Raw genomic sequence first — 17664 nt, 5'->3', positions numbered from 1 at the left:
TACTTGCTTAGATAAATTTATTAGTGCATAGGTTAGAGATATATTCCCCTCCAATATTAACAGAACAAAAAAGTTCATGTGAAAAACAAGTTTTGTTTTAAAACAAACTCATTGAGACAGCTGTATAACAAAAAGCTATGGAGTAGGCTATTTAAATTTCTTGTCTTGATGGGCAAATTATAGCATTATAAATAAAAACAACATGATGGGATTTTGAGGGTCATTTTAGGTGATCAGCTGTTAAACAGCAGAACCAATTTCTTTTCCCCCTTATTTCTGTATATGTATAAATAATATTTACTGATAAAAATCTAGAAAACTATAGAATAAAAAACATATTTTACCTAGACTGAGTACTAAGGCAGCCAATCTTTCCCTACTTTGCATGTAAACTTCCAGAACACTCACCCATGTTTGTAAGGACTTAGAGGTAAAGAAATTTGTTCATTAATGAAGCCAAAATTTTTCAAGTGACTTCGTTATGGCCAACTTGCAAAAAGACCAATAATAGTAATTTTTTTTCTTTTTAAATACGTTTGACATCTGAACAGGTCTAGCACATTCACAGTGTATTTGGACAGCAAAGCAGGAACTGTCATACATACAATATTCACTGTAAACTTTGCTGAATTTAATCAAGTCCACAGACTGAGTTACAGTTGACCGAGTAACTTCAATCTTAGACACCTTCAACAAAACACGAGTTTAAGGAGTTATTGCAGTTAACATTATAATTATTTGAAACATTGACAAGTGTATTTTTAGACTGTATTTAAAAGGCACACATTATACTTCCCTCTAATTCTCTCACAGTGTAAATATATCTACATATCTACAAGGATATGCTTAAACAATGAGAAGTCAAAAAGTCAAGTTACAAATATTTTACACACAAAGTACAAAAATAACCTGTAACATTAAATGCAGTTATTTAGTTACATTTGAAATCTTTCAAGCCTTTAAGTGTTGCAAACTAGCAGTACAACAGGTGTGTATATACTAAAACACTTCATACATGTTAAGACTAACTTTGTAACAGATCAGTGTCTTAGTTTTTATTATGTTTCAGACTTCTCTGAAGGAGTTTATGTGCTACACTCACACATCAACATTAGCAAGCTTCTGAATAAGAAATTGTGACTTGGCTATATAGAGGAAAATACGATTTTTGTCACATTAATAGTAAGGCTAACTGATCCATCAGGGTTATTTGTATTTGAACAAGGGTTATTTGTAAAATTATCTGCTAAGGTTCAAATTTAATGTGCTTCATTACTGCATTCTTTTACCAGAAATGTTGCAACTAACATTTTATTACAGAGGCAACAAAACATTTAAAGCAATTAAAGTTTGAAATTGAAGGAAAAAAAACAAAAAGCCTGGAAAATGTAAAAAAAGCTTTTGTTTTTTTTCCTTCTCAAGTGGACTGCAATAGGAAGACAGTTAAGGAGTCTTTTCAGGATAAAATACTTTAGCACTTGTTGGAGAAAAAAATTCAAGTATAAAGCTTAGATAGCTGACTAAATAATTACACTTACAGACAAGGCTACATGTCAAAAATGTTCACACGAGTGCTAACAAAAGCAGAACTGGTAAGGTACTACTTTTCATGATTAGAATCAGACTTGCAATAGAAAAAAGCTCCAAACAGTCAAAACTCGAAAGTCTCTCAACTCCCTATTTAAACTGTTTGTAACACTGAGATATGAAAAAAAAAAATCTAATTTACTTCAGTTCAAAATAATTAAGACCAAGTTTCAGTCTTACAGAGTTTATGATGCAAATCTATCCATATCTTAATACATTCTCATATTCATTTATAAGTAAACATAAAGAGCAACTTTTAGATTTTTAACCATTAGTGATAGGTCATCATCGTGGAACAATGTAAGGCATCACTTATTAAGAAAGGTTTGGTTTTACAGAAGATGTATTTTGGAGTTTCTGAAGGTTCATAACTCTTGGAATGTGCTTGCTAGGATAGTGTTGTTGCTAGGATAATTCCAAGTATCAGAAGCAGTACAGTAACACAGATAATGATGAACATCAGTTTCTGCAAAAAAATAAAAGTTGAGATTGAAATACCCTGTTCACACACGTGTACAGCCACAGAAAAAACTGACACCTCATCTCAGTGCTTTGATTTTCTTTCTAGAAAAATTAAGATAAATGCTTACTGCATTTATTCTTTCCTAACGTACATGTAACCATAGTTAGAAGATGGAGCTCTGTGAAACATTTCTATGTTTTACTTCACAGTATAATTGTTATTACTCACAGCCAGCTTTTGTAGTTATCATTACATACAGAAGCAGATGCAGTAGTGAACATTTACTTACCAGGGTCATGTCTAAGTACAGTAACATTGCCTACTACCACCCTCCCTTGATAAATATTTGTAGTCTGCTCAACTCTTGAGATGGCATGCTTAATGGAATTCACAGAACTCAGTAAAACGTACGTAAAAACACTGTGTAGGTAATACCTCAGAAGAGCTGCAGGGGGGAAAAATGTATAGGTTCTATGTATATGCATGAAAGCCTGGCATCAGGTCAGGTGTTTCTGACTCTAAGCAATGATACAGTAAATCTGTTACCTGCCTATAAACCAAAGCTGAGAAGAAAGTCTAACAACAAAAGTAAAAGCCTTGCTATTAAAAAGAGTGTTAGTACAGAAAATTGAGTTTCTGATAAGCTGTTCAGAGTGATACCCTGTTCATAGTGCCTCATGCATACTTTGAGGATCCTGCATGCAGAAGTTGACTTTCTGTTGGACTCAGGAGTTAAGTAGCCTGGTTACGTGTTATCTTGACAAGAATTGGTAGCTTAGTATAGCAAGAATCTGCAGATTGAACAAATTATCAAATTTATGTCCTAAAATTCCAGCTGGAATCTTTGCAGACTTCCTTCTACAAATATGTTATTTCCCACTGCTTCATTTAGTCTGGTATTAATAAACAGCTTGAAAGTAAGAAATTGTAGGATGTTCTACAAGGCATATAGCCAACTTCATGGTTGTAGACATTTCTTTTTATGAAAGCCCTGCCTAAAACCATGTAACACCCCATCTGATAAAGTTCCAAGTGTAACTGGTATCCCATATACTGGTGTAGATTTTTTGCTGATGTGAAGTTTCAGTATAAAAAAATTTCAAAGGGCTACAAGACAATAACTGCATTTTTGGTCTCATTTCCTTCTGCATTTATGAGTCTCATGTAGTGATAGCATTCTGTGCATGTGGCAGCTTACCACTAGGTGTCAGTTTCAATACTGACATGCACAGCACTTTTACAGTATCCAGAGATGAACAAGATCCCCCAATGCATCTTAAGCCTACTCTCCAGTGCTAACTGCGTGGATATTATGGATTAGTAGAACAATACAAGTTACCAGGCCAAAACAAGAGCATAATTAGTTGATTAGTTACTTACTGCCACTGTGACAGGAAGTCACACATGCTGCGGTTATCCATGCAACACCGAAAACCAACAGACAAACCAATAATGAGAGCAACTACAGCAATCAACACCAATGACACAATGACAATTATCCACATTTTCTGTCAAAACCCAAGGCATTTATTATTTTAAGATTAAGCACAATGATTTGCATTTATTTTTAATGTTAAAAATAGTCAAGTTTTAGATCCACACTCATTTTTGTTAAAGCCTGCAGTGTTCTCCAATTGAGATAAATTTACCTGTATACTCTTGCATGCATAAGAATAAACACTGTTTACAGTTAAACTACTGTAGTTAAGACTTATATAGTTGTCAAAGATGAGAAAAACACCATTTACATATACATTAAGTGGGCTCTTTTGATATTTCTTAAATATTTTTCTTTAAATATAGTGTGTTACCTACATGTAGATATCTGTCTGTAAAAAGATATATTATTCCCTCAAATCCAACTCCCCATAAAAAGCCTCATAAAATTGCACAGCTTCTCAAAAGAGGAAATTATGAAGTCAAAAGAACAATTCATTCACTCTGCAATCATACAGTTACAAAGTATAAATTACTCAGTAGTTTGATTCCAGAATATATTATTTCGCTTTCTGATGGGAAGGAAGATATTGAAACACAAGTTTCCACACCAATGGCAAACACCTGAACGCTACTCCATTCCTCCACAAAACTGAGTATAGTGGTTTAATATCACACTCTTTCCAGAGGGAAGATCTCCCTTATCTAGTACTTTTACAAGAGTACAGAGGTAGTTATCTGTAAAAAAGAATAATTGCAGATGGAATTCTAAAAAAGCCTTCTTCAGCAAAACAAGTAATTTTGTTTTTCCTGCTAACATGGCAATTTTACGGCTCTAAATCCAGGCAAATTTACCAGTGATAAAGAAGCAAAAACCTTTAGCTTATTTAGAGTCTGAATAATTAAAAGGTATCACAGCAATGGATAAGAACCCCCTGTGAATTTATCTACTGGCATAGTACATTAATTCTTCTTTGGGGTTTTTTACACTTTGTAATGACAGATTTTTAAGTAGAAAACATAGCTTTATCTGTGTATGAATTGCTTGTATGTTTTTGTAGTAAGACAAGTTTCTGTCCTCTACTGGTAATATCAATTTTTAAAAACTGTAACAAATCACTTTGGAAAGGTTATGATTTTTTTCCTGATGGGACTGTGGGGTTGCTTGTAAAATCCTTTGGTAAATCTTCCTGTCATATACTAATTTATAACAACATTTTGTAATTTTAAATTAAATGTGTATTAATTCTACCTTAAAGGACTGAATACAACAACACAACTAAAATTGAAGGTCACTTCATACTGTGCTAATATACTGACTAGAATAATTACAGAAAGATAGCATACCCTTCGTGCTTTACTTTGATATTTAACTGCCTTTTTTGTTTCTTCTTTTGCATGTTCCACATAATCTGATGCATTCATCACGTTCTTTTCTATGTTGTTGATCATTTCACCCTTAAAATGAAATTTTGAAAAAAAAACTTATTAGAATACATGGATCCTTGCTTAATGAACTGAAGAGAAGGAAGGCTACAGAACATAAGTGATTAAACAGTAAATAATGTACATATTGGCAGCTGACATTTTTTCTGCTTTGATGTGTAAATGGAAAAGGGAATGAGAAGCAAGGGCGCAAAGTTCTAACTAAACAAGGAACATTCATGGGCAGGGCAGGCATATTTCTCCCTTTAGCACGAACAAATACTGAACACCTGAAAACATACCACTGAATGTGAGGTATGTTTTAACAGTCAAAACTAAAGCTGACACACTAAAGAGATGAGAAATCTCTGAGGTGCCTGCAAGTGGGAAAAGATACTGACTCCTTTTGACACAAGGTTCAACAGTTATCTAAGAACACACACACATATAATAGCAACCTCAGAAGTTCCATGGAATTGAGGGCTCACCGTGTCAATACACAAGAAATTCAAATTAAGTATGATGAATGAAGTTTGGTAATGAAATGGAGGATTTGTGACAAATTACAGTAACTCCATTACCTGTGTTTCTGTCCATCAGAAGAAATAGCAGCAGTAAACAGCAAAGCATTAAAAAATGATGCACAAGTAACTTTTGTTCATTTCTAATTCAAAAGAAAACTGCTACCTTTTTTTTTTTTGCCTTGGCTAGATAGTTAGCAGTAAAGCAATGCAGGACTGGGAGAACAAAACCCAATTAAAAAAAGACAAATAAAATAGTCCTTTTCGGGAAAGCATCTCCCCTGAACACGACTCTTTCCACTTTGCTACATAAATCAAAGAATTTTAAGAACAGAAGTTAAAATATTTTTGTTAGATAATTGGTACGTAAAGACATGAACAAATTTATGTAGATAAGATAAAGCTTATAAACATACTTGAATGACTTTTCAATCTCTGTATATTCACCTTAGAACAGTAATCATACCTTTGTATTATGTGCAAGTTGCACACATTCTTGCTAATGCACATTTTATTCTACAACAATAGTCCTTTATCACACCTATAAGAATCCTAAACTCCCAAGATACCAGCAAACATTCCACCAGAAAGTTGTTCTTTCTTAACCAGGGATAAAATGTTTGAGCTTATTGCAATATAAGCATGCTGAAGAAAATATTAAGTGTACCAACTGAAAATAAAGGCTACGCTTAGTTATTCGTAGGTAGACCACGAGTACATCCAGATTGTGTTTGTCTAAAAAACCTTTAGTGATCAACTTTCATATATTCTAATCATAGTCAAAAACCACCCTAAGTCTGTACTATCTGAATATAAGCAATTGTTCCTGCATATTTCAAAGAGGAATACTGAGGGGAAGAAAAAAAATAAAAAAACCCTCTTAGATAACCGTGTTTGAATTGGTTCATTTACCTGAGTCTCAACAAACATTGCCATGTCCATAAACATTTCATGTAGTTCCCGTATGCTGGATTCCAGTTTCATAATATCCTTGTGACGCGACTCAATTTCGTTCAGAGCTTGCCTAGTGATCTGAGAGTCTGATATAATCTTTGGAAGAACAAAAAAGATACGGACATAAATATGTGCTGACATACTTCTAAATATGAGAAGCAGCAAAATAGAAGAGAGGCATAAACTGGACTAGAAATACGTACATCTGAAGTGAAAATTGAAGGATTACCGCTCTCTAACATTTCTTCCAGTTCCTCATCAGTGGTGGTCTTTCCAGCTAGGATAGAAACACCAATACTTTACATAACATCACTCATTATTGAACATAAGATTTTGCCATACCAGAAGGATGATAATTCAAAGAAAATTATTCTATTAAGCATTGTTTTCAGCCATTACCAAGTGCAATTTTGCATATGGAAAAAACACCGCAAACCAACCCAAACCAGAAAATATCAAGTAATAGTCAGAAGACAATGCTGAGGAAAAGCTGAAGGCTCTAACTGAGTTATAGCAACACATAACCATGTCCTAAAGTATTAGGATCTCTCTCCTTAAACATATAGGTAAAGAAGAACTTAACTTGCCCAATAAACTTAACTGAAAAGCTGAATGGAACCATACGCATGAGAGGCTAATGACAAACTTGAGAATCACAGGAAAAGCAAAGTTACCTTGTGATTTGCCAACTTTCTGTTTGCATTTCCTATTTCAGCAATATATGTACTTGCTTTTACAGGGGATAATAAAGGCTAATCTTAGGTACAATATGTTATGGATATTTTAGACACCTTCTGAGGTAGATGCTGTAGTTCAGAGTACAGTCAATTACCTTTCTGAATACTCCTCATAGTAATCAATGATGAAATAACTCAGATGCGAGTCAGTCAACAAATGATTAATGTAAATTAACAGCAGCACTGATTTTAGTCAGCTGAATTTAACAAATGTTCTTATTGACAAAAATGTCACAGGATAAAAAGAGATGTTCTGTTTAACATGTTAATTTTAGAATGGCTTTTACTAATACTATTTTCAGAACACAGCTTTTGTCAATGTTTCATTAAAAGTTGTAGCATCAGAAATAAATGAAACAAAAGGAAAAGATAATTACTTGAATAGTTTTCAACAAAAAAAATGAATTGAGTTTAACCTTATTTTCTTTACAGCTGCTCTGAATAGCAACACTAAAGAGTTTATGCCATGTGATAGTTTTTCCTCTCACACCCTGCAAAAAGACATGCAAGATCTATAATGCTTTGTACCATCTTTAAGTAGCAAGAAACAAGGTAGGTATTAACAACACAATTAACTTTTTTAAAAAGTGTATTCAGGTCACTCACTTATCTCCAATTGCCTCTGTATCCGACCTTTGCTGCGTTCTCGAAAGAGAGTTTGTGTCTCGTTGTATTCCATCATGACCTCCACAAACTTGTGAGCCAAGACAGAGTGCTATTTTATAAGGATATAAAAATGTGGAACAAAACCAATTATTTTTTTTGTAATACAGCACAATACTGCACAGCAACTGAAAGTTACATTCCAACAAAACAGAACATAAACCTCTGAAATAATTTCACAGTGGTGAAAACTCATTCCCCAATTTACTAGAATCCTTTTATTTAAACTTAAGTGATCATACCTGTGTTTTTCTTATCCTGAGGTCCACTGATGTCCGATTAGCATTTTCACCCTGATCAAAAGTCTGCTCAATAGCTAAGAACAATACAAGAATGTTATTAGTCAATGGTCAGTATAATTATTTAATAGCTCAGTTACTTTGTAAATAGTGTTAACTAATACTTTCTTCATGTATAAGATCCCCACAGACATGTTTAACATTTGGGGTGTGGCAGTGATATATAGATAATACAAAATAATTTTGATAATTGGTACAGATCTTGTAACACAGTAACCACTTCAATACTTTTACAGAGTCACGCTACTGTCTATTACTATAGAAAAATCTCAAAAGTTCTAACAATACTGGCTGCTCTTATAGTTTAAACAATAAACACCATACCCTAGTGTTTATGGAAGTAATTGTAATACAGCAACATTAAAACACTCAATATATTTCAAAACCTATGCTAAACAATGAAGACATAGCCACAGGGGAAAGCCAAAGCAAAATTAGCTAGTTTGAATTTAAAACACACTAAGTGCTCTAAAGCAATTCCCTGTGTAGGCATGTATGCTATGGAGACTCTTCTTGTGGTAAACCTTCCAAGACACCATGACCAAAACCCAGCAGTTAAGCTGCAGAATTCACATCTACACAGAGAAATTGCTTTGCACTTTAATTTTCTATGCTATTCCTGAAAGCAAGCAAGCTCTTTGTCCTGTTCCACAGAATGGGCTGTGCTGAGACCTGGTATTTGTCAGTGGTGAAGGTTGCCAAGGAGGAATAAAGTAGAGGACGATAGGGTTCCTGGCATGGGTTGTATATTAGTTGGCAGGGAGGGGGAGGTTCTCCAGTTTAAAGAGCCATCCAATCCAGTTTATGCACACACAATGCAACTTTTAAAGTTTAGGAGTTCAGCTGCAATGCGCTAAGTCTGTAACACTGCTACATCCTGAATCATTACACATGACAGCAGTTCTACTTCTCCTCACAATTTACCCTTTAACCTGGCTCGGACTTTATTAGCAATCTTCTTTATTTCCTCATTTAATTCTTCAAGTTCTTCTTTTGTTCCTGAAAGAAAAAAGAAAATTAAAATCATGTTGTTCTTTTTTTCTTCAGAACTGTTGATAATGGTAAGCCAGCAACTATCTAGAACTCTACCTTGCAATGTCATAACTGCATCCAGTATAACCATGCAGAGGACTTGTTTATTATACTCCTAAACACTTTACCATTTTTGTAGCAGCATACTATTAGGTTCCTGCTTCTTATGAGAAGCTCTTACAGTTGGGAAATGTCATTACCAAGTCATGAACTAAACCAGGTAATGAAATATTCCACATTTTTTCTTAACGTAACACTTTCAGGGTAACATTCGTTCGCTCATCAAAATGAAAGTTCACTGAAGCCTATCAAATGAAGATACAGATTTTTCCACACTTCTACTTCGGTTGTTTAACATGGACTCATAGCTTTTACCTTTATTAACACATCTGGACCATGCACTCCCTATTATTGAGAATACTACACAAAGAATTCACAAAGAACTTCACTACATCTCTGCTACTGGGTTTACTGAAGACACTAGATTCACAAGAGCCTACATTACTTACAGGCAAGGTCATGTTCCTACACAATTCATATGCATGATTGAGCACAGTTTTTAGCACAAACACAAGCTGATACATGAGCTGAGACCACAGATGTTAAAACACTCAAATGAACCCAAGATGTATGTATGAGATGACTGTGTACGATTGTCAAGACAAAAAGCAGCCTGCAAAGTCATTTAAGAATACAAGCGTATGCCCATCTGTAGACAAAGAAAATAGGAGGGAGAGAAAAACTAACATAGAAAGTTCAGTTTTCATCAACAAGAAAGAGCTGCAACATTTCACAAAAATATCTCCCCATCTTCCCTTTTCTTTAAGCTTCTCCCTTAAACATAGGCATTCCTTGAATTAACAAGGGTTGACAACACATGAGGTTACTGGTTAAGTTCCCTAAACTTTTGAGTTCTCTGTTCAGAAAGCACATCTGCACTTCCAGCACTTCTAAAAATAGGGCTCCGTCATTGAACTGTCTACTACTGCTAAAGCAGCTGGTTATAGTGTTACTGTTAGGCAGGATCTTGCCCCTATTTAAGAATAAAGAGAAGATGATGGCTGTACTGTATGAGTGTCAGCTGACACTTCAACACTGACACCAATTAAAAGAAATGCAAATAGCCTCTGTGTTTCTGAAGACACAACCCATTTCATGATACCATATTAAACTGGAGTTTTGCTCTAGCAAACGTGTGGATCATGCAACAAATACGCTGAAAATGTATTTATTCAAATGAGACTTATGGAGTAAAAAATAAGCAAATGAAAACATTAATCCAAGATAAAAAATGGAAACATTTCATGAACTGTGTTACATTTTGCATTCTGAACACCTCAAGTTCTATTCCCATAAATAGCTAAAAACATGCAAATTATTTCAGAACATCCAGCCACACATATCTGAAATCCAAAAAAAGTGATACGCACTTCCTTCAGGATTTGGTGCTGACAGGATAATGCTGTGCTGCTTCTTCACTTCTTCCACATTTTGTGCTATTTTTGCTATATTATTTCTAAGTTCCTCAACCTAGAGGAAGAGAAATATGGCAATGAGAACAGTACAATAATTCAGGCCAACATTTGATTTAGAACACCATTACAAAGCATATTGGGGATGGGGTGTAGATGAATTTGTTAAGCCTAATTACAGAAGTTAAAAGGCACAGAGAAATAACTAAGTCTTCAATGCATGGTGAAAACTATAACTTTACCTGTTGGAAAAAGTCATCCATAAAATGGTCTTTTTCAACAATAACTGTCTCCCCATCTTCGTTTCCTTTATACTGTAAAAGACACAAAACAAATCTATGAAATAAAACTCAGGCTCCTGTTCAACACAATGACACCCTCTTCACCACTGCTACTGCAGACACATTTCTGCCAACAGTCTGCCAAGTCACAAAAGCAAGTTTCCTTCTGAGGGCCACAGTTCAAAAAACAAACAAGCAGAGAGGTCAAAGAAAGAAACCACCCAACTACCATGAAGTAGTGAATGCTCAGGCATTTACATGTACTCCTCTGTAAACAGCTTCAGGACAGAACCAGTCTGTGAGTGATGTCACAGTTTCAGTACCTGCCATAAAAACTATTCAAATAATATTTGGCATGTAAGTATTCTCTCACAGCATAAAGATACTTCCACAGCGAGTCCCACATGAACTGAAATTAACATTCAGTTTACTGAGACAGTGAATCAATCCCTCTCAAAGAAATGCTAAGAGAGATGCTGATGACTGCCTTGTGATGGTGAAAGCTCAACATCTGTTGCAAGCTAGAACTAAAAGCTACCAACATCTGCTTACTAGTTTTGCCCTCGGATGTCTCAAGGCTGCCATTCCACACCACTTTAGACATAATTACACACACTAAACTATACACACATTACATAATTGATAAACCCTGGAACAGCAGCCAAGGCAGCAGCAGCTCAACCTGACAGGCTGTCGCAGCTTGCCAGGGCATCCAGCCCAAAACACTGCCTCCCTCACACTGGCCTAATCCTTGAGCCAGCCCTGCAGAATACATGGATCCTCACAGGAACAGATATTAAAGTTTTATCAAAGGAAAAGAGAAAACATGCATCCTAGAAAGGCAAAGAGCTCCAGCCTCCATGTTCTTTAGTTCCCTCTGTAAAAAGCACAGGCTGTTTGAACAGCATTGAACCAAAATTAGAACAAAATATTATTCTAGATAGTCAAAGGGTTATCTGTTAGGAAAATAAAATACAAGACAGGTACCATCAAGGGATTTTCACATCCTAGACACTTTTCTTCTTACAAGTCACTCTGCCTTTGGTCTTCTAACACCTGCTTTCTGTTCCTAAACCCTGATCCTATTTACCCGTAGGCCCTTTGTTTCTGGTTTTATTAAACTAGGCGAGATGTATATTATTTGCAAGACAATTCTGCAATTTAATCCCATGTCAAGCACTGCTTTTATCTAATCAAGGAGGTTATATTTAATGAAGATCTAGGAGTGCCCCAAATCTTCAAGGAGTTATTACTCAGACTTTGTGACAGTTGTTTTCCTGCAAATTCAGGGAGTGCGTAAAGCCCTATGACAATCTTTGTCAGAAATCATCTGTTTTTTATACTCACGGAAACCCATAAAGCCCCAGCTGAAATACAGAAATTTAGGTGTTGCTACTTTCCCGGCCCACCCTCCCATCACTCATAGCACCGTGTGTCATTGAAGACTTTTTGCAGTTACTCATTTTGAGGACATGACTGCTAGAACTCAGTATTAAAGAACCTGTCCTCAGGGACTGTAATCAATCAACAGTCTTGCTTAACACACACAAGTGAGACAGTCACCCAACTTTTACCCATGCCAGAGACTACAAAGCTACCAGTTGAAAGTTAAGAATGAGCAACACATTAAAGACATTTAATTTCATTACTTATGTAAAAGAACAACTTCTGCTTACATTCATTTACTGAGTAAAGAATAATTTTTGTACTTGTTTATAACCACATACTGTATTTAGTTAATTGAACTAAAAAAAAAAAATGAAAATAGCATTAGCTAAAAGACACAGATGTCAGCTTTCAGCCTGGTCAGATGATCTTGGTAAAACATTAAACACCTGAGTGAATCATAAAGAAATGAAAGATACAAAAATCTTGCTGAGAAGCCCTGTTTGTAGATGCCAGGCTGGAAGGGAGCAATCAGGATTCCCCACCCTATAGGCAGGTCCACATTCATTTCACTTTTGCATTTGGTTGCAATGACACCACTGACAGATTCTCTGTCTACAATTTGTTGAAGGATTTATGGACATCCTAGTTTGAACATCAGCACCTGAGATACTTAGTGACTTGTCAACCTCTGACCTCTACATTCTTAAATCACCACTTCCCTAAAATACAGCTTATCTGCTAACTCTCTTGAACTTTAGTGATGCACCTCTTCTGATGACCACACAATGTAACCAAGAACTCACTTTTATCATCAAGTTCAACAGAAACACATTGTTTCTCCTAGACCTTGCCTCCCCAGCATAACCAGTATCAGAAAAAGCTGATAAAAGTTACATGTCAATGTCAAGAGCAAACTAATGAAGCCTGTTTGCAGCTCATACCTTGACCTTGGGACTCAAAGTCTGGGACATACAACCCTATAAACATTCATAGACTTGTAAAATGTATCAAGTTCCTTAGAAACTGGTTTGTATCACAGAATCCAGATATTCAGACAATATCATTTCTCAGCTCCAAGGAGAAGCTATCCTGGTGGCTATGAAACTTCTGACATTTCCCATACCTTATAGAATTGCAAAGTCAGTCTAGCTTGAGATTCCTTACCACATTAATTATCAACCTTTGAAACTGAAACAGCTTTTGACCTAAACCCACAGCTATAACTTGCTCTTTAAATCCCATCCAAGGTTAGTTATTTCTCAGTCCAGATCACGTGTATTCCTCTGGCAGGCTCCGAGGACAGTAACTGACCACCATCACTCCAAGGACTCAACCCCAAGGAGCGGGTTACAGAGTGTTACAGTTTCTCCTTACAGCATCAGTGTTTCCAGAAATTCTTTTCTATCTCAGCAGCCAAGAAGGGCTTACAGACAGCCAAGATGATCAAACAGGCAGCTCCAGCAGGTCAATTTTTAACATGCGTTTATTAGCATTATCAACAACCAGAACAGCATCATATGGTAACCATCTATAAGAAATTAGCCTGTTATGACACGGAAAACATACAGCTCATCTTCAGAAAATTCCATGTCTGAACAAAGACTAATGTAAGAAATTAACTCCTGAGGAGGGAAACTCTGTAATGTTTTCCTCCTTCTGAAATAGTTCCTTTTGCATTTTTTTTTCCATTCCACCCAATTCTACCAATTTTAAACTTTAGGACTTTGTGGTTCTTCACTTGTTCCTAAACAGTTGTGGGGGCACTAAGTGAACGCCCAAGAGATAGCTTACAAAAAAAATCAATGCAGTTCTGTTCAAGTTACGGATCTTTAACAACAACAAAAGCTACAACCATACATTTTGAAAGGTTTTATCAGAGATATCCTCAGTAACACTGAAGAGTAAGGAAATGTAAAAGCATGTATTTAAAATGATTACCCAATCAAGCAAGAAAAATAGATTTCAATAGACAGCTCTGCATCCATTTCAGAAACAAGGTAGTAATTTTAAAGCCATATGAACAATGCTCCCCTAACTTGAAACCCAAATCATCACTCCTAAGCAGAGACTTTTACATCTTACTGCTTTCTTAAATGATTTAGCAAGTATAACAAAAAAGTTTGAATGAGTTTTATTAACAGGCCTTTAAAAGGACATCTGTTTTTAATATCAGACACTAGCTAAATGTGCTGAGCTGACTGTCTGAACATAGACCCCCCAGCTCTTTTCAAGCCATTTCAAGATGGATTTGTATCCGTGAACAGCAAACCACTGAAGGCTGGGAGAATGTTTTATAATCAGTGCTATGTACTTGCCTTGGGTTTGTTTTTTCCTATTCCATAAATGCATACCATCCACCACTGCTGAAAACAGCATATGGGATCAGAGAGAATCTTTTATTCTTCTTTTAATCTTACACCAATTTGTGCTCAAAATAACTAATACCAGTCTGGGATTTGATCAATTGTCCAGTTAATTGCAGTCAAGGACAATTCTGACAGCTGAAAGAAGTTCATTTTGGCCTGCTTAGAATCATTTAGAAAGTACATGAAAATAATCCCCTACAAATACGATTATGGTTGCTCTCTTCTGAAAAAGCATGTACTGTACAAGAATTTTTCTAGCAAGAAAATAAGAGGATGCAACATTATCTGTTCTCCAGCAACTACTTTAGCCCTGCTTAACTGCTCAAAAACAGTGTAATAACAAAAGTATCAAAAAGTTATGATCATTTTATGTTAATGGATTACAAACACTGATAAGTAACATTTCTCTCTCTTTATAAAAGATACAGGGCAATTTAGGAAAAAAGTTACAGCTTTTAATGACAAAAGTTTGCTTGCTGTCACATAAAATCCAGGAGCTCACAAACAAGAACATGTTAACTTCAATGAACATTTCTGCTAAAGGGAATACTGTTAAAATGGGTCAGTGTTGACTGGCCAGCATCTCTTCAACTACTTCTGTACCTCAAAGGGTCTTTGGGGGAAATAGGGTGGATGGAACTTATTTTGGTAAGATCCAACCAAAGTAAAACACTATGAAATTCTTATATTAAAGGAAAAGAGGGAAGGCACAGCTATTCCTGAAGACCTTGCAGGCCCAGGCCTGTTCAAAAAACATGACTTATATGCTCTACTTAATGATTCAACCAAATAAAATACAATGAAACTACACTAATCAAACTGAAACAGTTTAGAAAATAGGCAAATAAATGTTAATACATTAGTTCCTCACTCAGTTTATTTATTCCTTTTCAAAGCAATCTTATCTAAGTGTGGTCAAGGATCACAGCTCAAAGCGCTTATGCTACTGAAGGAACATCACAAAACCATGATCTCATTATTTCTCATATAGATGAAAGGTGGAAGTTGCTACTTCCACGAGTTCCCTGAGGAAACCAAGTTTTACAAAAGGCACCTCCCTCAGGGATGCAACATTTCAAAACTTCATGTCAACTGCACACTTTGGCATGATAAAATTTAGACTGGATCTTCAGTAACTTCAGTTGATGTTTAAATATTTTCTTCCAGTTAGAAGAAAACTTTTAAGTCTCTAAGCTATTTGTTAATTCTACAGGCAGCAATACTGAACACTTATAAGCAGCAGCTTCCTGCAGTGACGTTCCAGTTGAAGCAGCTTGCTGCAGTACCACATTTTCAGATATCACATACTAAATCTGGCTTAAAAGCCTCTATTCATAGTTGCTTTAAAAACTGTTAACAATATCTAAAATGAGGTGTTAGGGTTTATTTTCTGTTGTTCCTTTTTTTTTGTGTGCGGGTTTTTGTTTTTACATTAATAAAACCCATTCAACAGACCACTGCTGCTTCCCCTCAGTCAGAATGAGGTCTACTTGTTTAAGGCTATACATGAAAAATTCAATTCAGATCACTGCTTGCTGCTTCCTCTTTCCAGGAAGCAGGCACCATCACCAACATTTGGCACGTATTCCTACAACCTGGACGTGTTTAGAAATAGGAAAAGGGAAGAATTAAATCTGAAACAAATTACACAATTCTTTGGCATGCCTCCAAAACATCTTTCCTGATAAAAGATACTGTAATCTGATAAGGCAAAATCTTTTCAGATGCCAATTCATCCTTTTAGGAAGGAAGATGAAGACACTGATAATTCCATCTCTTAGAAACAGAGCTTCCAAAATGTATTTTGTGATCCAGAAGATATGAACTTAATTTTAAGATGAACGAGCGCTAAACATGCCTGCATGTCGACACAGGCCAACTTCCACATATATGTGGAATCCCAGAACTATCACAGAAGTTCTCGGTGATCTCCACTTCCATTTCTTTCCAGGAAGAAAAACCAAAACAAACCAAATATCCTTTTACTTTACCCAAGCCATATCCTGCTGTTGACAGGACGGTACCTCCCTCCAACTCTCCCTTCTTTTTTAGGATACCGTTTTCAAAGCACAAATAAGGGAAAGAAAAAGAGTGTATAAACATAGCCAGCTACCATTTTGTAAACACGCAGGAAATAAAATCTGCGGATAGCTTTATGGACGCGTTACCGGTTAAACCGTTTCCAAGCGGATAAATCTACCCCACGACACCGCGGGCAGCTCGAAAACAACGCTATTACCCGGTGCATCTGCCATTCAGAACTGTAACGGCTTGGACGCGCTACAGGTCAGGAGGCAGCGGGGGAAGGTGTTCTAATAAACCGGAGAAGCCTGACCTCTTACTGCCAGGCCCCCAGACCCTCCCCGGCTCCCGGGGGAATCCGCCCCTGCCTGAGAAGGGAGCGGGGAAGGGCGGTGCGGCCGCCTCCTCGCCCCAGGGCCGCGGCGCTGACTGCGCGGATCCCGTCGTGGAACACCGGCCTTCCCGCCGATGTCCGTTACCTCAGCCGCGATAGCGGCCCCAACTCCCCCGCGCTCCGCCGCTTTGTGCCCTCCCACCCGCCGCCGCCCTGTCCCCGGAGGGCGCCCCGCTGCCCCTAAGCCGAACCCTCGCGTCTGCCAGGTCAGCCAGCCGGTCCTTCATCCCCGCAGCAGCTCAGCGGCTCCCCGCGGTACCGTCCTCCTCCTGCTACTGCTCCCCGCCGAGGGCCGCCCGCGCCCGGCCCGCTGCCCCGGGGCCACCTCCCCTCTCTCGGTCTCGGGGCCGGCCGCTGCTGACGGGCCGGGCTGCGTTACCGCCCCACCCTCCTTCCGCGGCGCGCTGCGCAGCGGCCACGCCCCCAGCCCCGCCCCACGCCGCCGCAACCACAGGCCGCGCATGCGGGGAAAGGGGCGGGCGGGGGTGGCAACTGTCCCCTCGGGAGCCCGCCTCACGCTACTGACGTCAGAGAGCCGGTGGCTTGGGCGCGGGCGCTGCCTGAGGTAACTGGCGGCTGCCCCGATGTAGCGGCGGGAGCTGTGAGGGAGTAGGGGAATGGC

General features: G+C 37.5%; 1 protein-coding gene across 2 annotated transcripts; it reads right to left on the bottom strand.

Annotated features, from left to right (window-relative positions):
• Nucleotides 1–17453, bottom strand: STX2 (syntaxin 2). 2 transcript variants are annotated; one of them, XM_061466165.1, is made up of 11 exons: nucleotides 17234–17453; nucleotides 10833–10904; nucleotides 10549–10648; nucleotides 9011–9085; nucleotides 8030–8103; nucleotides 7731–7839; nucleotides 6591–6664; nucleotides 6346–6483; nucleotides 4835–4945; nucleotides 3498–3558; nucleotides 1–2053 (listed from the first exon to the last, which is right to left on the bottom strand). In XM_061466165.1, the coding sequence occupies exons 1-11, from the start codon at nucleotides 17267–17269 to the stop codon at nucleotides 1953–1955; spliced, it is 951 nt and encodes a 316-aa protein (XP_061322149.1). In that variant the 5' UTR covers nucleotides 17270–17453; the 3' UTR covers nucleotides 1–1952. The 2 variants fall into 2 exon arrangements, with proteins under 2 accessions (XP_061322149.1, XP_061322148.1); XM_061466164.1 differs by lacking the exon at nucleotides 3498–3558 and having other exon boundaries at nucleotides 17234–17447.
• Between the last annotated feature and the right edge of the window lie 211 nt (nucleotides 17454–17664).

The sequence above is a fragment of the Pezoporus flaviventris genome, unplaced genomic scaffold, assembly GCF_033815535.1.
Source record: "Pezoporus flaviventris isolate CSIRO_AGI_PZ_B2104156 unplaced genomic scaffold, CSIRO_AGI_Pfla_v1 ptg000041l, whole genome shotgun sequence".
Taxonomy (NCBI): Eukaryota; Metazoa; Chordata; class Aves; order Psittaciformes; family Psittacidae; genus Pezoporus; species Pezoporus flaviventris.
This window is presented reverse-complemented; position numbering and strand designations above follow the sequence as displayed.

What these genes read in the sequence shown, in the direction of transcription:
- STX2 (XM_061466165.1), bottom strand. Translation starts at nt 17,269, where the DNA reads ATGAAGGACCGGCTGGCTGACCTGGCAGACGCGAGG. An exon ending in TGGATGACTTTTTCCAACAG is followed by an intron (nt 10,649 to 10,832) that starts GTAAAGTTATAG and finishes CTCTTCCTCTAG; the next exon opens with GTTGAGGAACTTAGAAATAA. An exon ending in ACAGAGGCAATTGGAGATAA is followed by an intron (nt 6,665 to 7,730) that starts GTGAGTGACCTG and finishes TTTCTATCCTAG; the next exon opens with CTGGAAAGACCACCACTGAT.